Source organism: Bombus bifarius, unplaced genomic scaffold (assembly GCF_011952205.1).
Source record: "Bombus bifarius isolate JDL3187 unplaced genomic scaffold, Bbif_JDL3187 scf7180000008006, whole genome shotgun sequence".
In the NCBI taxonomy this organism is placed as follows: Eukaryota; Metazoa; Arthropoda; class Insecta; order Hymenoptera; family Apidae; genus Bombus; species Bombus bifarius.
The window spans coordinates 1,546,166-1,572,261 of record NW_022884384.1 but is presented as its reverse complement, the minus strand read 5'-3'; the positions used below and the strand labels follow the sequence as shown (position 1 = coordinate 1,572,261).

Below are 26,096 nucleotides of genomic sequence, written 5' to 3'. Positions count from 1 at the left end.
ATATAACTAGAATCTGCATATGTAATATTTTACATGTAACAATTGAAATTATTTTATACGACGGTGAAAATGATTTTATGAAAATACGTAATCGTAAGAAATTTGAGAAGAAACCACCGACTGTTAGTTGTAAAAAAAAACGACGAAAATCGATTAATTGGTAGAACACCGTTCACTGTGTAATTGTATAGTAACCATGTATTTATTAAATTTTATATTTAAGCGATAAATTTCTTTCGTTCGTAGATGAAAACGACAACTTTTCTGTAAAAGCGTATTTGCCACAGGAAATTTTAGGGGGAACCGTCGATGATTGCTTATAAAAAGGCGACGAGAACTTTTTAATTGAAAGAATACGATGTAATTTCGACGTGCCTAACGCGAGTGCCACAAAGTCTGTCGCGGAACTTTGAGCAAGTTTTATCAGCCGTTATCTTTTATCTCGGTACTTCGCCAACTTTTTAAACCTCTGCCGGCGGGTCAGCATTTTTAACCCGCAAGACGTAAAGTTAAATATTCACTTCATGAAAGTGCCGTAAAGGGGCACAGTTTTCTCTTCTTAGTGGCTTGCCTGGCTGGAATAGCGGCGAGCAATTCATTTATGTACTTCTCTCTGCGAAAACATAGTAAAGCCCGATTCGCGTAATTTACAATTTCTATTTATATTTCGCTCTTCGTATTTATAACTTATGCTTAAATCTTACAAATATTAGCCGCGAGAAATACGATCACATTCGGATAATTTATCACGAAACACAATGTCAAGTTCTATTACTATGCTTTATTTATTATCTACTAAACTGTGAATGTATGGAAAATTTCAAGATGTAGAAATTTCCAGAATATATATGTAATATGCGATTATATATAGAATATTCTATTAAACTATCTGTCTACTTACCAAAAATAAAAAGAGTTATTTAAACATTACGTATCACGCTACGAATACAATATGGAATTTCGTCTCTGTATAAATGTTAAGTTTCGTAGGATAGTCTGATCTGTAAAATGTAGAAGAACAATCTACTAAGAGTATGGAAAATTTCCTTAGGAAAGAAAAGGACAGAAAGTTGTTCAAGATTGGCAATAAAAATTTACTTCGTACGTGCAATTTTAAACTTGGCTAAGACGCTTTACAACGTAGGCCGAAGGATATTCTCTTGCAGATATTATTCTACTGCATCTATCCGCTGTAAAATCAGAGTTTTATATCTTCTAATTCCATTACGAAGAAAAGAAATTATAAAAAAAAAATAAATAAAGGATATAGAATGTAGTCAGACCTCGAATACGATCCGATAGAGGATGAGTTATGTACTTGCAGTAACATGAACAAACCAATTAGCTGGTTAAGCGGCCAAACCCCCATGAAATTCAATTGTCTTCGCCCCATGCGTCTCCCAGCTAACCACCCTTATATTTTCATCCTTCTCCTCGAACGCTCGAGCACTGTACCCGGAACTTTAGCAGTCGTGCAGGCTCGCTATTAGGGTGTCAATTAAATTAGATCAGCAGACAACGTGGGGTGGCTTAACTGATAGAATGTCACATATATAGCCTGTATATAGGTTCTCCTTGCGAAAAATGGGTTAGCAGAAAAGAGCAATGTATCGATTCACGCCGAACCAAGGGACATTTTAATTAATAACGTCGTTAAACATTTTTTATGGAATGGAAAGTATATTTTAAGAGGTTTTTAAGAAAAATAATTTCGACGTCGATGAAATTAGAAGATCGTTTGTATAATAGAAATTACGTAAAAATTTAACGACGATTGGTATTTGTGCAACGCTGACATTCAGCAATTCAGAAACGTCGATCCACAAACTTTTACGTCGTTTTATTCCTTTTGCTTTCGAGAAACTTTTCTCTTTCGTTACCTCTGGTCAGCAGAATCCTGAATTGGTTCCCATCTTGGATTCCCTCTGTACAAAGAGACTTTCGCGAACCGTAAGGAAACGAGGGAAAATTAAATTAGCGTCGTCTATAATTCTCTCGACACAAACCTAATTTTCTCTTATATCGAGAGGTTAAGAAGTCGATCATTACTGATTTTAATAATCTCACTACAGATAAACTTTTCCAATTTTATATTTCTTTGGAATAGAGTTCGAGATTATAGCTTTGATCGTTAGTAACGTCGTTAGAATAGAAACGGTTTCATCGACACGATCAATTTCTCTTCGATAGTACTATCGAAGCAATCGGAATGATCGGTACGTAATTTTTCATAGAAATTCGATAGATTTCTCAAGATGCATTTTTGGAGATTTGAACGGTAGTTTTTGATTTTGCAATTATAAATTTCCTCGCGTTATTAATTTTTAAATTACCACGAAATAAACGTTTTTATTCATTCATTCTCCTATTAGAGAAAGCTGATCGACAAACCGAAGAATCAAATTTACTTTGCATAGAAAATGGTTAAAAAATGAAATAAGATTGGAAAGATTGTTCGAATCGATTCGTTAGAAGTATGATACATTTCCAACTATTTTTTAGAGTGCACGGCGAAACGTTGGATCTTAAGTGGTCGAAACGAGATCGAATATAGCGGTGACGTTACAACACGTAATAGTAAGTTATATTCTACAAATCACTCGACTGTTTATGAATAATTTAAACGCTTAGACCTTGAATATTGGCTGGGGTGAGACTGACAATCCTCCGAGGACAAAACGCAGAAACCCCTTAGGGACGAAGACCCTTTGTTACCGCCTTTCCAGTGATTGAAGCAAGGATCCTGCTCTTTGAACCTATCGCACGTGGTAAGCCACTGTTTGCATTCGTCTTTCACGTTGCTATCCGACCGTATAAGGGTTGCGAATTTGCAAATAAATACAGGCGAAAATATTAATAATTGTTCTTTGTATTTAATAATCTTCTTGATTTAGAATTTCCAAGCATTGCCCACGAATAATATCGTCGAAAAATATTTATTTTACCTTGTCCCATAGCTGTTCAGAGCCTAAAGCGAAATGAGAACGACAAGCAACTCGATTAAAAACAACCAGCGATATCTGATCATGAAATTACACGAATCGATGCTTCTTTTTCAACGCATAGCTGGTTAGATTATATAGAACAGCTAGATCGACCTACAGTGATTCACGCGACTGCTCACGAACGAGTGAACCAACTCTGTTACAGGGTGGATCCCTAAGTCTGGTGAATCGATAGAATTGTATTCAACACAGGGCCGATTATTGACGACGATAATGGCGGATTAGCACGGTCCCATCTGTCATTTGACTTACGCAGAATCGCGTACACGTAGCAACGATAGCCGAGATACATCGACGAAAAGAAGAAATAAAGTAGCTCACCTTCAAACGAGTCGTAAGTTAATAGAGTTTGAAAATATCGCGAAAATTTCGCATCTCGATAAGATATTATTATTTCTGAGTATTCCTAGCTTTCAAGTAATATATATTTTTTTATCATACGTTATCAGAAAAATTGGGAAAAAACACGTTTGTTATTTAACGATCTGCGAATAAACTTTTACTCGATATTGACAATCGGAAATTCCGAAGATGAGTGAAACGAAGCGAAGCGAAGATATGCACGTGCAATTAAATACAAGTTTTAGATTTCGGTTTAACACGCTGCTTGAAATTTTGCATCTTCTACGTGTTCAACAAATTTTTCTTATATTAAAAGTATTTGTTTCGATAGTATTTTGATCGTAAGATAACTGTTCGTGATAATGATTTACGTTACTTATCTAAGATTAACGCCACTCATCGAAGCCATTCATGCTGATTATTTAACTTATCGAATTGTACGAGTTGTGTTGTAATATTAAGAAACTCGCGATATCTGTACAACTCGTATTGTATAACCAACATTGAATAAAAAATAGCGTATTAAGAAATATTTTTGCGTAAATCCATATTTATGCGATCCATTCCCTAACAAATAAAATTATACCACGTATATTGGATTTTAATTAACAGACACATAAGAATAGGTAATATGGAAGAGAAAAATTATGCACTGGTTGCTTGTATCTCTAATCGTGTACGCAACAAAATACCATATAACGTAAGTTTCCTGTGTTAAAAATGTCGAAGTTTATATATCTACGTTTTAAGTTTTAAGTGTCCAGGAAATGTAATTACGTAAATATATACTATACCAACGATGTGTCTTTATCTGCGATTTTAACCTTCCTACGATTTAACACACTTCTTTAAAATCATTTTCGATCGTGTTCAATCTGATTTTTGGATTATTGCTATTGAATTGAGAGTGGAATATCGATAACATTTTATATTAAATTCTGTACTATAGATATCTACTGCGTGCAGAATGTCGTACGCGCAAGATGATTAGAAATGGAAAGGAATATCAAAAGGCAAAGTAAAATGTTACAGAATCAAGTATTATTTTCAATGGAATAAATACATTATATATTTTTATACATTATGCGCGGTTTGTATATTTTGATATACTTAAATTTATCGTAGATACAGAAACATTTTCCAACTATTTATTACTGTTTCAAAGTTAAATTAATACAATATAAGCCGACTGTATACTGTATATTATCATCTCTCGTGTATAGATTTTTTTTCTATTATTATTCTATATTTTAAAGATACGCGTCATAATATATTACTGTACTATATACCTATATACCATGTATATACCGTAGAATTATATGAATATCGATACATATGTACGTATGTATAGTACTGGTAATAGTGAAAAGCATGTAAAGCAATATAGGAGAACGTACGAACGTAAATACGACAAACGGGTCAAATGGGCAGACTTATGTCGGATATACATTTCATTTGGCAACTGGCCAATTGGCCTGATCATCCGGAGCACTGCGGGCATTTCACGGATTTCGTCGAATATTTTCAGCATCTTATGGATTTAACGTTTAGCGTTGGAGCAGGTGGTTCTCACCCCAAACATTCGTCTAGTGCGGCTAAAAGTCTCCTAGATTGATCGACGACCCTTCTCTCGTGGTTATGGTTACGCATCCCATTAAAATACATTGCCTCGCGTTTACTCTCTGGTGCTGTTTCAAAGACATGCTTTATATTTTCGCCTCTTATGAATACATATATATATATAATTATGTTGTAAGCTGTAAAGATTACCTTATTTCTAGTTATTATTATTATTTATATATTTCGTATATAATACATAATACATTATATATAAATTATTTTTCATTCAATCGTTTTTATTATACTCATTTGGCTAATAATATTTGCGCGCGATTAATATTTATAAGACACAGAGTAAACATTGTAATAAAGACTCTAATCAAGTTAAAATTATTAATTGCGAAAAATTAAAATGTATGTAAGGAAAAAAATAAAGGAAGGGGGCACCCGGGTTTGAACCGGGGACCTCTCGATCTGCAGTCGAATGCTCTACCACTGAGCTATACCCCCAGTTGAGAAGTGCTTTAATGATATTTCTTTTCCTCTACTATAATATATAATATAATTTAACAAGTAAATTTAATAATAAATATAATACTACAGAAAATTGTAATTGATACGTACATATAAATAAATATAACAAACGTACACATCGACATTAAGTTCCATTACAAAATTAAAAAAGAAACACTACATTTGGTATCGCTATATTATGATTATTTAATCACATTGTAAATATTTTTATTTTTGCGTATAATTGTACGTACTTTGGAATTAAAAGAGTTAAACTTAAAATTCAATCGAGAGATATAATCGATCATTTACATTTCAAAAAATACACGTGTCTTTCTCACTTTTGACCTCTAATTTCTATTAACTCTCTAAATTTAAAATGATTTAATTATCCAAAGAATTGCTTTGTAGTTTCTTTAAATGTCCAATGACAAAATAAGTTTATAATTTGTTTAGAGTGATTATTAAACGGAAATGAATGAGATCGCAGGTAATAGGAAGAATAGGCTTTACGATAATCGTAGGTCATCGATGACTGACATAGGGCAGTCGAAAACCAGCTCTTGTTGTCATACAAATAGCCATGAGCTCAACCCCCCGTAAGGCAGGGATGTCGACAGGTAGAGTAATATACTGAGGACCACCTAGTGGCTTCATGACTTAGCCATATGCCACCGTGACTAAGGCACACATGGCCGGGAATCGATGTGTATGGGGCCCCATAAGGGCACGGGATCCCTCAAAAGGGACTTCTTGCGACGCCAACGCATTTCAAAGGCAGCAACTTGACAGGGATAACTTGTTTACGTTCTTTCGCAATTCCTTGCTCGATTTAACGTTTGTCAAATGAATCTGATATCTAATAGAAAATTGTAATCCCTTTTCTTTCGTTAAGAAAATAAGAAAATTAATTTTTTCCCTATTTTCTTCATCTTTAGAGTAACGTATGTACATCATAATCATAGATTCACGTTTTTCATCAAGTCATATATAAAATAATATACGACATTTATATTTATGTCTTATAACTCTTAATTGTATGTAAATTATGTTTTACATTCTAAATTCTAACTCATATTGTTTATGTTTACATGTCTGTATTTTTATATTTTTCTTTATATTTTTATTTTATAGTACGAGATATGCGTTTGATAATTACGGATATATAAATATTTATTTTATGACGCTTTCCTTCGGAATTTAAATTTTGCTTCGTAAACATCATTCTATAATAATTTTGTCGATACATCGGACCCATAACAAACGATACTAAACTACAAAAACGAGAATTAGTCCAGATTTTCCTATATCGAGCCGATATCGATAGATAATTTGAAAATTAATCGAAAATCATAGAAACAGACAAACAATTTTTTGAATGATCATTCCTATCCGAATGTTATTATTTTAAGTTCCCCCCTTTTTTTTAATTAAAACTCAAAAAGTGAATAAAGTTCGTACACATTCGAAAACTATTAATTAAGACGGATTGTGAGCATTTATGCGTTTTCGGAATACTCTCAAACAGTGAGTGCAAATGATACGGTATCCTGCTATTCGACTACAGTAAAGAGACGACGTTAACACTGCCATTATTAAGAAACAATAATCAAAGACATGAGATCAATAGACAGTTGGGTAAGTCGTTTTGTAATAGGTTTTCGCCGACTCGCCCTCTGACCCTTAAAAAAAAAAAAAAAAATATGAAACGAACGCAACACGTCGATGTTAGTCTTCGCAGCTTTCCATTCGGTTCGCGAATTAATCCATCAAAATGGTCACGATATAACTCACACCCAGCTTTTGCCATCCCGTCTCTTTATCTTTTAGAGTTTCGAAATTAATTATGCACTGTATTTATTCCTCTGACACTCGGTGACTTTTCTTTGATCGTCTATCAGCAACTCGAACGCACTTCGTACGAAATTTGTGAAAAACCAAATTATATTCGCTCCTTTTTTTTTTCTTTTTTAAGTAGAAAGTAAGAAAATTGTATCCGATGTGTTTCGTTCGATTTTTCAACACTGTCTGTCATCATCTTCGGAATCTATTCTTTTTATAATGCTACAGTAACCAGCTTGTGCATTTCGGATAACCAAGTATTACGTCACAGCATACAGCATAAAAGTTATGGCCAATTTTCGGGAAGAGAACCGCTCTTTATAGCTATCGTCTGTTACAAAGAAGCGTCGAGACGACACCACAGTGAGGGCTTACGTATCCGCCAGCTAATATTCTCTTACGTATATCTGAGCATATTTTTCATTTCTTTATTTGCCTCTTCTTGCGATGCGAAGGGAAAACGACAAGGAAACGTATATTTTAACAAAATTTTAGGCTTGCGTAATTTCGTATTATGCAATCACCGGTAACATCTTTGTGTCCTCTTTGGCACATCTGATTCGTTTCGTCAGATTTACGATGTCCCCTCGGAAGGGACAGCCAAGTGCAAAGGGTTAAACGTTCGATTTGTTCGCGTTAGTGAGAAATTTGAAAAATTTATCTCAAAGTTCACTTCCCGGATGTACGTTTTGTATATCGCTGTTTTGTATTATAGTGGTATAACTCAACACATCTCAAGTTTGATACGTGTACCAGCTGTACATTATCGACTGCTTCTATCTTTTTTTAGTTTTGTGTCAAAGACAAAAATTACGACTTACCCAGCTATCAACTTGGCATTAGATGTACAACGTTAGCTCATTTTCATTTGAGATATCATGATCGTACTGCTTCCGTGAATAGTGTCGTTATGCTACGTCGTTCTTATAATGTCATTGATTGACTCGCGCAGATTTCTTTGCGAAGTTTAAAACGCCTCTCTGAATTTTACATCTTGAACGAACAACGATAGTTTATGTGAACCATCTAAGTAAACATTAGTATTTCTTTAATGTTTTGCTTTCTTTCATCTTTATGTGTACCTACTTATATACATATTTTTTTTATCTCTTGTATCATTTCGTATTTAGAAAATGATTGTTTTAGTGATCAGTTTATTCATATTATGTTGACATCAGGATTATTTGAATATTGATAGTGAAATTACTAATGCAATTCAGTTATGTGAATGGTATGGATTATAGTGGTACATCATAACTGTATGCTGTACGAACGATATATTATTAATATCATTACCATATCGTTACCTCGCTTATTTAAACGATATACATAGATTTCGCACTCTATATTTTAACTTTACGACCTATAACGTCCATTAGTTTGCTAGTAAACCGTGTCGTTTATGGACATATTTAAAATGATACAATATTTGTCAGTTCATACTTTAAAAGTGACCAAATCAAAATATTGGAAAGACGATGTTTTAATTGCAGAAAAGTATTCCAATTTCCTTATTTCCCTAACAAAAGGAAAACATTATGATCTTCTTTGTTATAATATCTAAATGATAAAAATTCCGAATTAAAGGATGGAAAGATAAATTCATTGAATATCGCCGAAAGAGAATTTTCCAACTTTTTACGTTTTTCTAATATTCAAATGTTTCAGTAGAACCGAGAAGGCAAGCTGTCTGTCATATAAAATGAAGAAGAACTTATGTATATGAAGATTCGAGCTTTACTTCTTACCACCTACCCACCTCGAAGACTATTCTGGCTTCAAACCAGCTGGCACCATTAACCCAAATATACATACATATATGCCATTCATAATGAAGAGAGTTCCCAGTAGATAAATTAATCACAAACTCCCCAATGCATTCTTCGCAACTATAGACCTCGGAATTCCCCGATTCGATAATTTACCAGTGAATGAAAGATTCAGGTATCGACAGAAAGTATTATCCGAGGTTTACTTCCACGCTATCTACGTACGTACATATATGCACATAAAAGCATATGCATACGATGCTTCAATAAAACTAGAATTTGTAATAACTTCGATATATATATATAATAATTTGATTGGTAATTAGGCGAACTCGTGACAGATTTTCCAAGAAGGGTTCTATAATTTGGAACGTTTCTTTTTCCATATCTGTATTAAATTTTCAACTTCTATAAGCAAATTAATCTATGAAACACTACGAAACACAAACTTCGATTTTCGTATTTAGACTGAAATATAACGAACGTCAACGTGCTGGAAATTAGTAGCGCGAAGAAAATAAATTATACGCTTTCTGTAAAAAGAATTTCCTTCGCCAAAAAGTAGACTACAGGAGAAATTGATGAATATTTATGCGCGTACATGCAACAAACTTGCATAACATAAACACAATCTTTCATAGTCTATCTTCGCACGTCGCTCTATTTAAAAACAATATTTCTTAAGCGTACAAACACTCGAACCGTCTCGTATAGCCGTGCCAGTTCGTATACGCGAGAGTGCGTTTTAAACTCAAAGCGCGCAGCCTTCTCTAAACGAAAATCGCGTTCGTCGGTGATGCAACACCTGCAGTTCCTTTCAAAGAAAGATCTTCGAGTACAGGCACGGCCGAGCATTCTTGCGCGGCCCCCTCTATGTCAAACTGTTTTCTCGGTGCGTAGAAACGCGGCATAAGTTGGTGGCGCGACGTTCCGCGGACAGGTGAGCGTGGAAACGGAAATGGAACGCGCGTCTGTTGGACGTGTGCTTGGCCGCGCGTGTACGGGCCAGCTCGCGTGGGATGAGCGTGTGCTGGTGCGGATTGACGTCGGTGTGCGCACCCACGCCACACACCACGCACCGTTCGTGTTCTCCACACCGGCTTGCCCGACTATAGGATCAATATAAACGATGACATAGCGAGAGCTCATCTTTAAGCCACGCCTGCGAGGCCGCGAGCGCCAATGCAGCTACGATCCACCGGCCACGCGGCCAATAGGCGGCTAGCATCGATTTTTCGCGGGCTTTTTTTTCGCGAAAGTGAATTTCTTCGCGACGCTAACGGGAGTGCCGGGCCAAGCGCAACAGAGAGACACGCGGAGAAACGGTGGGACGAGAGAGAGTATCGCACGGTGGCGAGGAAGCAGCGAGACAGAGACGATACCGTCGAGTGTACGGTAGGGAGAGAACAGGGATGGAAGTAGAAATAGAATGAGGCGCTACGCGCGAGGATGGTGTAGCAGCGATGGTGCGAGAGAGGGAGTGTAGCAGGGAGTAAAAGAGGAGACGCCTGTGGAGAAGGCGGAGGATGAGGATCGATGAGGACAGGGTGACTCTTCCAGGGGTAAACGAACCCCCATTTCATCTACCCTTCGCGCTGTTATCGGCTGTCCCTTTTTCAATCGACGGAACCCCTGCTGCTAGAGTATCGACGTGGCCCGCGAGTTCATCTGCATGCGTGGCCTGTTGCCTGTTGCAAGACGCGGCCGCATGATGCAGCCACGCCGCGCACGTATACATCGTTCGTCACGCTTCTTCACGCGCTCGTTCAAACACGCGACACGCGACACGCGAGCCTGTCGGTCCGCCGAACATTAATCCCGGACGTCCGTTGGACAACGATGGCTCCGCGAGCTATCGATGGGCTTTAACAAATCGAACCGGGCTATGGGAAAAGAAGATATCGCTCGAGATCAGATTTCAGAGAAATGAAAAACATTGTAGGTGTCTAAAGGTAGTCTTTATTCTCTTTTCCGACAGATTCGTAGAAGAAGCCCAACGTACTAGAACAAAATGAAAAATTAGATGGACCAATGTACATTTGGCGACCGATCTTTTTATTTGACAATAAAATATTTTCGACAGAGATGGAAGAATTTTTCAGACCATTTGGTTCTTCTTATCCCGAACTAAGCTGGAGAATTTGATATTCGGAAATGAATATCTGGTTAGCAGACTACTCGATATTCTAAGTAACACTCGTGAAAGTTCGTCAAATTGTTCTTCGTCCGATACTTAATTTCAATTCGGATTTTATGGGAAAGCGATGTCTTCGCTACTCCGAGCAAGAAATGGTTCGAACAGATCATTTGTAATCAACGATTTATAAGAGGTATCACGAAGCCTGTCGGTCCGCCGAAGGCTTCGTGGGCTTCAAAATTTATCGTTATTTCCTTTGCCATTATAAATCAATATCTCTTCCGAAGAAAATCCTCGTTATAGGTTAGGAACCTACAAAACGTGCTTCATAACAATTGTTGGATGCGGAATTATTTATATATAATTTTCGAATACGAAAGATATACGATACTCATTAGCTCATAAGGGGTTTCATCAGTTTCATCGCTTCAATTCACCATGAATTCGCCACTTAAAACAGCTGATTAAACTGGATGCGATAACGCTTGTACGTTTCTTGTGTCTTATCACTATTGCGTTAGATACCTGTGTATGCTACAATGATTTATTATCAAGTTGAAAAGCAATATATTTTCTGCAATCTACAACAACGCCTTCTTCCTTATATCTATATTTACATACATATATCTTCATAATGAATAGTGATGAGAATGCCGAAAATCATTTCCGGGAAACTTGTTTCGATATTTTTAACTATTGAAATTTTATATATATAGTGATATTGTTATACGGTGTTCGTTATTCTCTTAACCTATATTATGTAATATATAATACCTAAATCATATTTGTATTTATCATAAAACAAAATTTTCTTTCCATCTTCTATAATTCAGTTTGTATTAATTTCTTCGTACAAATTCTCAACTATGATTCTTTTAAGATTCTTTTTCGCTAATAAACAGTTTCCTGACACTGATTCTCATTAAAATAATTCTACGTTATTTTGCATGCTTTCACTGTTCAGTCCTTGTGCGGTAAATGTTCATTGTAGTATTCCGATTGGCTATAGAAATTCTTCTCGTGTGGTTATGAGTTAAGCAGTTTTATGTAATCCACAAAACAATTACCTTCCACGTACAATCTTCCGATTATCAATTCATTCGAATTTCATTGAGAATCTTGTAATCCAAATTCCAAATTGAATTTCTTAGTTATGCTATCTGCTTATTTCAGCTACGGATAATAAGCTGAAAATTTGTTACAACTGTATCTTTGTGTAATAAAAGGGATTATATATCATGGGAAATATCATACCGTGATACCATATCCCTATACGCTATTGTACTTAATACTAATTATCCTATGAGACATTTTGTAATTTTTCGAATACGAAACATTGAAATTAATATGTATAGTATTGAAAGTACAATACTATTTGGTTTAGGTCGAATGTACCTGAAGTAGTAAGATTTAATTATAAGATATAAACAAGATGAATGTAGAAGATAAAGTAATTCGATTATCTAGGTATTATATTAGGTATTTGAAAATTTTGATGAAAAAGTTATTCAGAAGCAACCATGTCAATGATATTCGATTGATAGGTTTCGAATCTCTATTTATTTAAAGTTGACCATGACGTAAACAACTTGCTGTTTAATTCAATCCTATTACATCGAAATATCTTCGTATAAATTTCCTTTGTAGAACATATTTGTTGAAATTAAAGTCTAAAATTCCCTACAGAAGAAATACGTACTATTTTATATGGAAAGAATGGATATTGATTTACATATACGCAAAAAATTTTCGACTTTGTTAGTTCGGTACTCTGTGGCGCGAAACATATTGCGCGGGAAAGTTTGTTTCGCCTATTTATACGCGTTGTTTTGCGGAACAACACGAAATAGCGATATATAAAGTAGTAACTAACTAAGAAGGACGATAACATGTACGAGGGTATAGCAACAAACGAAAGAAATAAAGGGAATACAGTCTTTGCCACAAAAAATGAATTACATTTGAAAAAGTCATAAATTAATATTATTATTAAAAGAAATTGGAATTTTAAGCAATTATACTATTTTTATGAGGTTATAAATTTGTCAACCTATCGATTAATAATTTTTTAAACAATATGTATTATGTATTTTGTACCAAAACTAACGCGATTTAGTAATCTAATTTTATTAATTAAGGATAAATAATAACTACTGAAATTAAAAAATTACCAACCTTGAATATATAACGTTTATGTATTTTATCAATATTTTAAGATAAAAGGGGAGAAGACGCCAATTCTCGTCTACTCTGCCCTCTATGACGTTTCGTTAAACCACTCAACACACTATCGAAAAGATTCCACGTCTCGATAGCTCCACAGATAACTCGATAACTCGAGTCATTTGTGGTTTACGGAACACCGTGACACATCTCCTGTAATACCGATCATTTAAAGGTCTTATTACGCTCTTTATGATTTATAACATGTTGTCGAGTACATGTATATGTGTATGTACTCCTATTGTTTAAAAATCAAAATTTGAAAACTGTAGTTGTTAAGTTCAAAAAGCTTAAAAAGTTTAATTATGCCCGTATGTTAAGAAAAAGTTATCTTCACATGTAGTACAAATAGAACCACGGACGAGATCCCTCGTCCATCGATTTCCTTTTGTCGTTTAAAATTAACGAAACATTTACAACAGGCCATGAAATCATTCGCTCACTCTTTGCAATGGAAACAACAGAAGCGCTTTTGAAGCATTCGTTCTCACTTTCTTACGTGTATATCGTGGAGACACGAACAGATATACGTTTCCACTTTCATTTTTTATTTTTTTATAAACGAGCATCCGTTCGCCTAGTGTAAATGTACCATAATAATAGTTCACGTTCAGATAAACGAACATAATGACCAGAAGTTTGTTTAATTGAGCATTAACATGGCAATAACTAAGATTTTGTTTGGATAAACGGAGCACGTTCAAACGAACTAATTACAATAAACGTAACGTTGTAAACTGTAGTGGACGTAATAAAAGCTCTGATCCTTTTCGAGGTCGGTATTTCAGGATGCGAGATGCGAAATTTCATATAATCTCACGTCTATTTCGTATTTAATTAATGATAGTACCATTTAAGGATGAAATAAAATTTTAAATTTTATTATGTAAAATTATAAAATTTATTTAAAAAAATATGTTCCGATTTGGAGGCGCCGGGTATCGATCCCGGTACCTCTCGCATGCTAAGCGAGCGCTCTACCATCTGAGCTACGCCCCCGGTATTTTACGACATTTTTATCTTATATTTTTATATTCGTTTATTTTTATATGATATGAAGTTTTTACTTATTTCACATTACAAAACGCATAATAATGCATGAAATGCATATATTGAACGATCTAAATCAATATTATTGCAATAGTATTAAAATGTTTATTATGGACTGTAAAAATGTTACATTTCACATCAAATTTAATTTTTGTATGTTTCTAGATAAAGGAATGCTAACTTTTTCTTTTGTTAAAACATGTTCAAGTTAGAATTTGTATAAGAAACATAAAACAGTTCTGGTTCATGGTAGTGATACAATTAAACATGTTGGCCGTGACAATCACCACACATATTCATGGTCATATCATTGTTTCTTAACTATCGGCGTTATGCAAGTAAATTCTTAGTAAATAATGTACGTACTTAGTATGGATTCCATGAAACGAAAAGCCACATTTACGTTGTCTAAATTATAGGTCAACTTGCATTCGGTTACTGTTAAAGCATAATTCAAACGTAATTTTCATAGTTTAACTTAATACTGTATATCATAGAAATATATATACAATGATAACATTGGGTGGAAAATAGCTTTAACCTTCTGTTTTGACAAACCTTGTTAACATTATGTTTTAACGATAAACAAGTACGCGTTAATAATAATATACGTGCATATTATGAAATAAATTATGAAATATCGCAGTTTAAGCAGAATATTAGTAATTCTCAGTAAAATAAAAAACTCAAAGTACTACCTACTTACACGCGGATTAAATCGTGAAGCGAGATCGCGACAGGATCGCGCATAAATCGAGCACGGAACATGAAACGAAAAGCAGCGATGACTCGAGCGCGACTCATGCTGCCGATTATTAAAAAGTGAAGTCTGTTGCGAATTCTCAACTAAGTGCCGATCAGTCAGGTTGCAACCGATCGGTTGATATCGCGAACCTTGAACGAAATTAACGCTCAAGGTGGAGGTAAATTAAATATACCGGGTAGTATGGTTATTTATTTGCACCTTTTAGTATACACGAAGAGTTTGACGTTTTGATGAAGACTATTGTAAGATTTTGTTGATATTGCTTCCAGAGACTTAGTCTAGTCTTTATATACTAACTTTCCTTATAACTATTTCCTTTGACTTGACCCATCGGACACTTGGGGTGATCATAACCTCTTAACGAGGTTAAGTATCACTTGGGAGATAGGAAATCACTTGGAAAGGTTTGGACTTTTGAACAACAAAGGCAAAGGTGCTGTCCGAATCATAAACGGACGGCCACTCCAAATCCCGAACAGAGTCGACTATGCTGACTCTTCTGAATTTTTCGCCGATCAACTGTGATTAACAATGACGCGAGCCGATATCGGCTCGTCGATTTCTATCTCTGTGTGCTCTTGTTCCATTGGTTTCCTTGAATTTTCCGGAACATGCACAAGTCTAAGCTATTTGAACGGCTGATGTACAGAAAAGTTAACGGCGAATATGAAAGAATAAGAAATTACCATTCTCCGTTGTTCGCTGTGATAACACTTCCAGGTGCTAGAAAAACAAACGCGACGAGCTAAATGGTTGGGATATAAGATACGAGGCAAAAACATTCACAAGATTCTCACTTTTCGTTGTTTCCAAACAAGTGAAACTTTCTGAAAATACGATGACTTGATGTTTCTTGTTTTTAATAACGTGTTAATAATTACACTTTATTTATTTAATCAAGAGCTTGGTAATGATTAACATAAAAAAATTTTTCAAGTCGGCTCGTTGGTCTAGGGGTATGATTCTCGCTTCGGGTGCGAGAGGTCCCGGGTTCAAATCCCGGACGAGCCCAAGGTAAATCTTTTTTTGTTCTTTTCTTAATTACTCATAGGGTTGATAATTACAGATTTAATGGTATAATATTCCACTTAACCGTTATTCTTTTTAGTCAATGAATGGAGAGTTCAACTCATGTGGAATGCACAACAAAATATGAAGTTAAATTATAAATGTACTAATTGTGGTTACATTAGTAACTTTAAGCAATTTTACTTTTCCCTTGGCTGGATTATACATGTAGACAAAGAAGCACCAGTCAGTTGGCAGCTAAATCTCAATGGACTATTTGTGAAACAGGATTAACAGATTGATTTCATTCATTGCATTATTCACACGTTGTGTTATATTATCCACGTGTAAATATCGTTATGGATTATAAAATATAACCAAGTTTGAAGCGTTGATATGAAATTATTAATTTATCGATATTTTTTATTCCATTCCATTTGGTCAGGTCTGTAATATTCACGAAATGTTGACGAAAAAGAGCAACACGTAATACGACAGCAGCCTGAAGTAATCGAAGATACGTTGTAAATTGTTCTAGTTAGAAATGTAACAGTTAGAAGTTTTTAGCCATTATCTGCACACGTGTAAGATAGCTTACAAGGCTAGTTCAAATAAGTCCCTCATTTCTATAGCCCAGTTATAATGATGCAAAGATCATGCATATGTAAAGAAAGAAATATTGCAACGAATACAAATTTATTACGAACCTTACACGTCTCTTTTAATGTTATCCTCAATTATTGCCTAAAGTAACCAAAAGTTATTTTGGCTATTTTATTATTAAATTATGTATAATTTATATGTTAATATACAGGTGCCTCCATCACAAAATCCACAGAAATCATACTGTATGTCGTTAAAACTCATGGAAATATCCTGAATTTTAATTATTGTTGTATCATGAGTGGTATTGTTTCGCATAAAAATTACATACGATTATATACGTAAGGCGATGCAAATAGAATCTAAGATATGCAGGAAATGAATGGAAAAATCGCCTTTGCCTTTTATGTATTGTCGTAATCTACCAAGGTTGGCCGCAGCATTCAAAATCGATTTAGTTGATAGTATACACAGAAACGCCGGCCATTTAAACACCGTTATAATCGGTAAATGGGAAATGGTCTTAGGTAGCCGAAGCTATATAAAGGGGATGGCTCTATTATTACAGTCAGTGGGCTATATACTCGTCGTAGGTAAAACTTGTCTTAAAAATTTCAAGTCTGCTTTCTCTTCGCCCAAATTGCAAATTAACTTCGCTTTTAAGTAAGTAAACTTACTTTTATTTAATGACTCAATTTGTATCTTGTTACCCTTAATTTCATGTTCATGAATTCACGGATTTATTGAACGTTACTGGTCAGTCGTACGATTTATCGATCGTTCTGTGTATTAATTCATTAAGAAAATGATGGTTGATACGATGTTATTTCAATTCTATCGTAAATCATAAACATTACCATAGTGGAGTGATCGATCTGTAGCGAATCTTAAATGTAAGTCAATTGATTGCATAAATTGCGCGCTTTGATTAATTTTTAACATTTAAAAATAGTTGATAGTTAAATACCTTATTTTTTAAGTAGGGAATGCGATAAAAGTCTACTTGGAAAGATTAATTGAATCGTACAAATAGAAATATAACGAGATGCGAACTTATCTTTTATGGTAAATTAATAAATTACAATTGCCAACGAATTAAAATTTACGAAGATACGTAAAAGTGAGAAAATAATTAGTTTTAGTTACTTCGCCGAATATCTGTTATTCTTTTATTATTTTGTTACTGTTACATCTGTTACATCTGTTATTATTTCGTAACTCGTTTCGTATGTTTCAAATTATATCATTTTTTAACGTAAAATGACGTCAACATTATACCAGCAATTATACGAAATACAACATATTTTCCAAATTTACAAGATAAGTACTGTTTAGACAGCTAATATAAAATTCGAAAATGTGATAACAGCAATCTGAATGATTATTATTTATTCGTTTTTTATTTAACACCTTTCTCCACCGATATAATTTTCTTTGATGAAACGAAGGCCGTTATGCTTGGATGCTTTGATTTTATATTCTTCCGTGTGTTCTGGATTATTCCAAGGACATTCTTTCTATGTTTAAAATTTTTACAGCTTCTTTTTGTTTATGAAAAGGAGGTAAGAGTATTTAGAGACGATTTCTTATATTTCATCAGTGAACAAAATTAGAACGTCAGTTGTTTTTAAATGTTAAATACTCCTTTTCCATATTAAAATTTGTTTTTCTACCAAAATCGTTTCTACAGAGCTACCCGTAATGTGTATTCTGAATTATCGTACATCGTATTAATTATTTTAATTAGAAATTTAAGCAGCCTCTACTAATGAAATAATTTTTATCGAAAGCGTCATATTTTCAATATTATTACATAAATTTTAGGAATTTATCTATCTAATTATTTATTCACATACATACAACGTGTTGAAAATGACAACGTGAGTTCGTGCTCGCCACCCATACGCAGATGCGTTAGTTATAAGAAATAGTAACTAGAAGATAATCCTAGTTACAATCGATAGATTTAATCGATAGGCTTAAGATGCTTTCTTGTTTTTATCCCTAGTTTTTCTAAGCGCGTGCAATAAAGGTTATTTCGGCTCACAACGGTGTGATAGATTTATCCATTCAATAAAATAATAACTATTGTGATCCTACCTCTGAGTATAGAAATAACAACACGATGTTACTATGATTTCGTAATGATATTTTTATGTTAAATTTATGCTTTTATATCATTTTTATACAGTAGACGTTCGTATAATGTGATGTTCGTGGCGCGTATTACGCGATCAGAAAATTAATACCGCGCACGTGTATAACACAATAACTGTATAAGTACTATGTGGCAGTAAATCTTAGAAAGTGTATGTGGAAATATTAGAGCTGGAAGAGCATATATTACCATCTTAGGCAGCGCCATTTGTAATCGTTTTGCCTCTACTTTCTCCCTGTACTGTTGTATAATAGGGATCATTTAATTAAAGTAATAAGCTGAAATTGTGTGTAAATTGATAGCTTGATAACGTAAAAGAACAGAAGATACAGTAAAAACTAACAAATACGCGTATGCGTTACTATACAGTGTTAAGTAATAAATAGAAAAAGAATCATTTCTTTCATATAATAAACAATCAATAGTTTTTCAACTATTGAGCTTCTTCTTTAAATAATTTGCATAAATCTAATTTGTAACATAATCGTGCTTCAATTATGCAACTGTTTACGCATAATGGCTCATAATGGTATCAGATTTCCGCGTTTAGCGTAACAAGTGTCGTTAACAGGTCACCTGTTAACATCGAGGAATTCTATAATTTGTGACATTAGAACCTCGTTAGACAATCTGTTTAACCATTTACGATACTTTCATGAATTTCTTCGAAACGCTTCTTGAAATAGAATCTTTTCCGTTTCCTTGGTGTTACACGCTGATTAAGTTTTTTTTTTTTTTTTTTTGAATAATTATGGAGAAAGCAGGAGAAAGTTTTCTATATGTGGATATTTAAAGTTATCCAGCGCGGTTGAAGAAAAGTCAGTTACTCGTGGACCATTCTCGATTCGATATCTGTGTCATAGTTTTCAGTCACGTGTTATTCCATTCGATCATCAAGATCGATCTCGATTTGAAATTTGAGATTCGTATGTTATTCGGTGCTAATGTTATGTGAGTATTTGTTTCGTGCTTTCTTATTCACAAATTATCATTTCGAATCTGTGAATGTCAAAAGCAAACAAGTTTCAGGATTTTATGTATTTCAGTTTGATGTTCTTTGTGAAGAATCGCGGATAATTGTGTTTTGTTTTAATTATCGTTTTAAGTAATGACGTGTCCTGTTTATTATTATAAAAATGTTATGGAGAATATTTCCTTAATGAATTTCAGTTTGTGAATCACATGTACCTGTTAACTTGGAATAAAAAAATATACCGTTAATGTGTTGAAATGTAAATTAGCTCTTCTCGTTTGGAGAGAAAATAATGTTTTGTGTGTGACGTGCTGATAAATGAAAACGTACGCGTTACGTTTCATTGGTAATGTGGCGAATGCATCGAACGTATCGGATCCGTTAGTGCAAATAGTTTCTGCTAGAAAGGATTATTCGTTCAGATGAAAGTAAAATATATCAATGTTTAGCCGTAAGACAAATCAGCACATGCGATTCAAATCTTTTATATGCTTCGAGAAAAATAATTTAAATTTGTCTACAATCATTTTTTATTATATAATTATTTTTAGAATATGTTTTGAATATTTTTATCCATACTATTTCCATTATCAAATAACTTTTTTTCGTTGCTCTTTTTATCCCTTTTAACATCTTATTTATTTACCTATTTTATTTACAGACACAGAAATAATCAGCCGAACGTCCTAATTTTCGTAAATTCTTGCCAACAATGGACAGCAAGGAGTTCCTCGATTTTGGCAAGGCAATGATCGATTTCGTGGCTAATTATACGGACAACATAAGAGATAGAAATGTCCTTGCGGATGTGGAGCCAGGATATCTTTCTAAACTGCTACCGGAAGAAGCTCCACAGAAACCGGAAGATTGGCAACAAGTGCTTATAGACGTCGAGCGTTATATTTTACCAGGGGTAAGACATTTTATTACCTGCAATTTTTCTCTCCCTTAAAGAAAAGGATTTCGTAATTTTGTAATTTCACTCGCTATTCAATTACCGGCATAAGAAAAATATATTTCTTATTACGTCATTACAAAATGGCCTGTTGGCCTATCGAGATTAATTGGGATCAAAGAATGGAATAAAGTTGGATTATAGACGTTCGTACGAGGAATATTTCTATTAACCTTCGTACTAATTGTAGGAGTTCTTACTGTAATTCTTAATGTCTCTACTCTGTACTGTTTTATTTCACTTAGTCTATTTTGTCTCGCTTGCACTGTCTACTTTTTACCGTTGGTCCTTGTGCAGTAAATCTAAGTACTTGGAGTTATCCGGAGGGACACGATTTTATTTTTTCGCGTTCGAAAACTATTCAACTCGTTAGAAGCATATTCGCGAAGAATCCACCAACAGCTGTAACATGTTCGTGAGCAGTGTTCGTCAACGGGTTCATTAGTTGGTGGTGACGCATCTTAAGAAACACATACATAAAACTGTTTCAACAGATAAAATACAGTCTACCAAATTTCTGGAGAAATTGGCAAATTTTACTTATCGCGAATTGATATTAAAAAATAAATAATAAATAATAAGCAGAAGAAACTTTGACATTACTTGTGGAATTATCGTTTTCTCTTCGATAATTGTTATCCGATCATATAAATATTTAATACAACTTTTTTATTGAATGAATCGTTTGTTTTACAGGTGACCCATTGGAATTCACCACACTTCCACGCATTCTATCCAACGGGAAACTCGTATCCCTCGATTGTAGCTGATATTCTAAGCGCTGCCATTGGTTCTATAGGATTATCGTGGATAGCTTCTCCTGCGTGCACTGAACTGGAAGTAATAACATTGAATTGGATGGCAAAATTATTAGGATTACCAAAACACTTTCTGCACAGTAACGAAGGGTTTGGAGGAGGTGTTATACAGGTAAATAATTCTAAAAAAGTAAGGGTACTGTAGAAGAATATTAAAAATATTCTTCATACAGGAAAACATTAAACATGTTTTCGTTCTTGTTCCAATAATATTTCTATTTCGTATAAAACATTTGTAAATAATATTTTAATTTGTGAAGTAGTATTTATTATTATGTATACGACTGAACGCTGTATTATGAACGAATTATCGAATCGGATGATTTACTTAAATTTAGAATATATGTATAAAATTTTATATACATATAATATAAAAATAAATATATAAGAATATATAAAAAGATAAATATATAAAATATTTTAAAATAATAAGTCAACCAACGGTATATGCTATTCAATAACGCATATAGCGTTTCGACGAATGAACGCGAATTAGTACACGAACTTGACGCCAGAGGGAGAGGCTTCTCGCTAGTGAAGTAGCTACTGGTATAATATAACTGCCAGCAGAACGAGTGGTTCGGTACTCTGGTTTCCCTTCAAATCACGCATAAATCTTTCGCCTTTTACTAAAGATTTCCGTGGAGGGGAACAATTGATGAGTCTGTAAACTAATTTTTTGTCGTACCCAACGTATGTTGGGTCATTTATAATTGAAAAACATAACAATTTTTGCAGGAAATTGAACGATGGTAAATGCCAAAGATATTCTCTTAACGGATAGACCGTTGCTAAAAATTTTCTTGCAGATCGTCTTTGAAAATGCGTTGTAAAATGCAGGAATATGTATGTTCGAACGTTCAAAATATTATCATTAGGTATGAAATACCTGCAATTCACTTCTCAAGTTTTTGTGAAAGGAGTTATTCTTAGTATTTATTTAACAGGAGATGTTATATGAAGATGAAGTGATGGGTCGAGTAAAATTTTGTAGATGACAAAATTGTTCAGTATCTTGTTATATATTTCAGCAATTTGTAATAGTCGTAGCATTAATTAAAAAAAAATTGGGCTCGTCCGGGATTTGAACCCGGGACCTCTCGCACCCTAAGCGAGAATCATACCCCTAGACCAACGAGCCGATGTGTACTACTGCTGATTGATTATTAAGAAAATTAACAATTGTACAACAGTATTGACAAAATGAAATAAGTTTTAGAAATTATTGTAACTTCATTTTCATACATTACTTTACGAGTATACCGTTTTAGTTCTACCTCAAGGTTATTATTCATTCGTACTACAACCGTGTCAAATTTATTTGTTATTAAATTAATTTATTTAAATTTAAATCACAATATATGCAATACAATTTATTCTAAGTAAATAAGTTAAAATCTTTCAAATAAATCATGATTTTCATATGCAGTAGTAACTTGAAATTATAAGCACGTATATTTTTTAATTGCATTCGAGTAAATAAAAAATTAGAAATTCTGCGTGCAAAATGTCGTTGGTAATTTGGGCTATTGTTAATACAGTAATTTTTATTTGTGTGGAATAATTAGGGATCAGCCAGCGAGACCACGTTAATAGCTTTGTTAACAGCAAAGGAACAAACAACACGTCGTATGAAACATCTGCACCCAGATTTGGATGAAGCTATCATCAAGAACAAATTAGTTGCATATGGATCTGGTATGTATCGTATAATGCAAAACTTGTTGTCCATTTTAATCTCTTAATTATTTTTCTAAATCTCCTTGTTTTAATCAGTATTATAAATTATAATTTAAGGTGATTTATAATTACGACCATGATTTATAATAATTACATCTGTGCATATTAAATATATAAATTATTTAATTTCTAATATATCAATATTCTCAATATATTTAGCCTTCGATTGCTTTTCTACATCCTGTTTTTATAGGTTAAAATGTTATCTGTCGTCTAAACTATGTATTGTCGATAATATCATTATTTGACCAGAAGCCAAAAAGCTAATTACATGTATAAAATGGTTAAATAAATCGACATACGAAAGTTACCGTACGAAGGTATCATTTAAATAAGAAAATTCTACTCTCTAAGATCTACTCACATTCGTAAATTCAAGTTTCATTGTTTTTATACGTTTTTTGAAATTTGCTCTACAGATCAATCGAACTCGTCTATAGAGAAGGGGGGAATATTGGCATCGATTCCTGTGAGACTTTTACCTACCGATGACAAATGTGTCTTACGTGGTGAAACGTTGCTGAAAGCGGTCAAAGAGGATTTAGAGAAAGGTTTAATACCGTGTTGCGTGATATCAACTTTGGGAACCACTGGTACATGTGCTTTCGATAAACTCGACGAATTGGGACCTATTTGTAAGGAATACAATATGTGGTTGCACGTCGACGCAGCTTACGCAGGTAAATCTATTCTTATAAGATATTATCTTTGTAGTAGCTGTGTTCGTATATTTTTGTTAAAATGAGGATACTATAGGGATATTGAAATTTTTTAATTTAAAATTTAAATTGACAAACACGTCGAATTACGACTAATTGCGAACGAATATATTGTTTTCTTTTCTTTTACAGGTGCTGCCTTCATTTGTCCCGAGTATCGATATTTAATGTCCGGCGTTGAATATAGTGATTCCTTTGTTGTGAACGCGCACAAGTGGATGTTAGTTAATTTCGACTGTTCTCTTTTTTGGTACGTATATACTTTTATTTCACGATATTAAGATCGAACGATAATTGGATAACAGAAAAGAATCGAAAATGATTTCAGGGTTAAAGATTCTAGGAAACTTATCGAGACGTTTAACGTAGAAAGAATTTACTTAGAACATAATAAACAAGGACCAGTTCCAGATTACAGAGTACGTGCTTTTTCTTAAAAATATCGATTTACTTTATTCCGTTATATCGTAAAATGTCTTATGCTTCAAAGTTATTTTAGATTTGAACAAAAATTTAATACGCTAATAATTATTTTTCAGCACTGGCAAATTTCTTTGGGTCGCCGTTTCCGCTCCTTAAAAATCTGGTTTGTACTTCGTATATACGGAAGCGAAGGAATCGAGCAATATATACGAAATATGATACAAATGGCAGAGATGTTTGAAAATTATGTTAAATCTGACGATAGATTTGAACTAGCGACAGAGAGGTCTATGTCTTTAGTCTGTTTCAGATTGAGGGTATGTACGACAAAATGAAGACGCTTGTATCGCACATTGACTTTCTTACAATTTGGTAACTGGTGGTACAAGCGGAAAGGGGGTGATTCTACGTGAAAAAAGAAGTCGAAAATATAGAATAACAATTTTTCGTTCGGGGCTTTGTTTTCGAGAAAATCGATTTTGAATTTTCGCTCGGTACGCGTGCGGTACGTTATAACGAATCTCGCTGTAGATCGCTGTCTCGATGGAAAAATAAAAAAAAAAAAAGAAAAAAAAATAAAAAAATGCATTTTCAATTGAAAAGTTTGAAAAAAAATACTTTATGACGAACTTAAAAAATATTTCTTATTTCAGGGTGATGATCGGTTGACAAAGGAACTTATCGATCGCCTAACAGAACGGAGGAAGCTTTATGTAATTGCTGCGACGCACCGTGGAAGATTAATCGTCCGATTTGTGGTAGGTTCCCGTATTTCTCGCGAAGAAGATATCACGTTTGCATGGAAGGAAATTACGAGTCAAGCGACAGAAATTTTGCAATCATTGACTCCTGCTGTAGAGAGAGAGGTACATGAATCTTTCAAAAATTCGGCAGGCGATATCGTGTCGAGGATACAAAGTTTGAACATTGAATCAAAAACGCAAAAGATATCGTAGAGCTGTGCTGCATAATGTTACTTCAATGTGTTGCAAAAAGATTCTTTGACCAGAGACAACGTCAAGGAAGAATAAAAGAATCATTTTGTACGAAACTTGATTTTTAGTAAAATTACATGGTAGTATATGTATTTACAGATTTAGGCTGCCGAACAAAAAATATTCTTGTTCAAATAAATTAATGAGAGAATAGTACAAGATTTTTGAAAATTATATATCGCAGCTTTAAATAATTATTATTTGAGTGTTAGATCATATAAATATACCACAACAACAGAGATATTCTACGGTAATAGACTATACAAAAAAAATATAGGATATAATTTGTAATTTAATTTAAGCTCGAATTATATCGTAAGAATGTATCTTCGTCGACAATAAATATTTTAAGTCCATACGAACTATCTTTGATCCTTAACATTTATATTTTTGCGATAACGAAACGATCAACTTCGGTAAAAAAATTAAATTCCAAAAATTAGAATCTTCGTATCGTATTTCGAAATCCGTGCATGACTCTAACCTTCTCGCGTGCC

At 33.9% G+C, this 26,096-nt stretch overlaps 1 protein-coding gene and 5 non-coding genes across 6 annotated transcripts; 3 read left to right on the top strand and 3 right to left on the bottom strand.

Annotated features, from left to right (window-relative positions):
- Positions 1–5,345: 5,345 nt before the first annotated feature.
- Trnac-gca lies at positions 5,346–5,417 on the bottom strand. Its single transcript has one exon. It is a non-coding gene; the product is annotated as a tRNA-Cys (tRNA).
- Positions 5,418–14,317: 8,900 nt separating this feature from the next.
- Trnaa-agc lies at positions 14,318–14,390 on the bottom strand. The gene has a single exon. It is a non-coding gene; the product is annotated as a tRNA-Ala (tRNA).
- A 1,756-nt stretch (positions 14,391–16,146) lies between these two features.
- On the top strand, positions 16,147–16,218 carry Trnap-cgg. Its single transcript has one exon. It is a non-coding gene; the product is annotated as a tRNA-Pro (tRNA).
- A 1,173-nt stretch (positions 16,219–17,391) lies between these two features.
- On the top strand, positions 17,392–25,955 carry LOC117206393 (3,4-dihydroxyphenylacetaldehyde synthase 2-like). The gene is made up of 9 exons (XM_033445677.1): positions 17,392–17,481; positions 20,611–20,862; positions 21,601–21,834; positions 23,291–23,420; positions 23,882–24,142; positions 24,314–24,431; positions 24,510–24,600; positions 24,721–24,921; positions 25,258–25,955. Exons 2-9 carry the CDS (start codon positions 20,662–20,664, stop codon positions 25,558–25,560), a joined length of 1,539 nt encoding a protein of 512 aa, XP_033301568.1. The 5' UTR covers positions 17,392–17,481; positions 20,611–20,661; the 3' UTR covers positions 25,561–25,955.
- On the top strand, positions 22,306–22,427 carry LOC117206450. Its single transcript, XR_004487398.1, has one exon. It is a non-coding gene; the product is annotated as a U5 spliceosomal RNA (small nuclear RNA).
- Trnap-agg lies at positions 22,792–22,863 on the bottom strand. The gene has a single exon. It is a non-coding gene; the product is annotated as a tRNA-Pro (tRNA).
- Positions 25,956–26,096: the final 141 nt, after the last annotated feature.

Coding starts and splice junctions, on each gene's coding strand:
- LOC117206393 (XM_033445677.1), top strand. CDS start 20,662: ATGGACAGCAAGGAGTTCCTCGATTTTGGCAAGGCAATGATCGATTTC. Junction 20,863..21,600: donor AGCGTTATATTTTACCAGGG/GTAAGACATTTT, acceptor TTTGTTTTACAG/GTGACCCATTGGAATTCACC. Junction 24,922..25,257: donor TAGTCTGTTTCAGATTGAGG/GTATGTACGACA, acceptor TTCTTATTTCAG/GGTGATGATCGGTTGACAAA.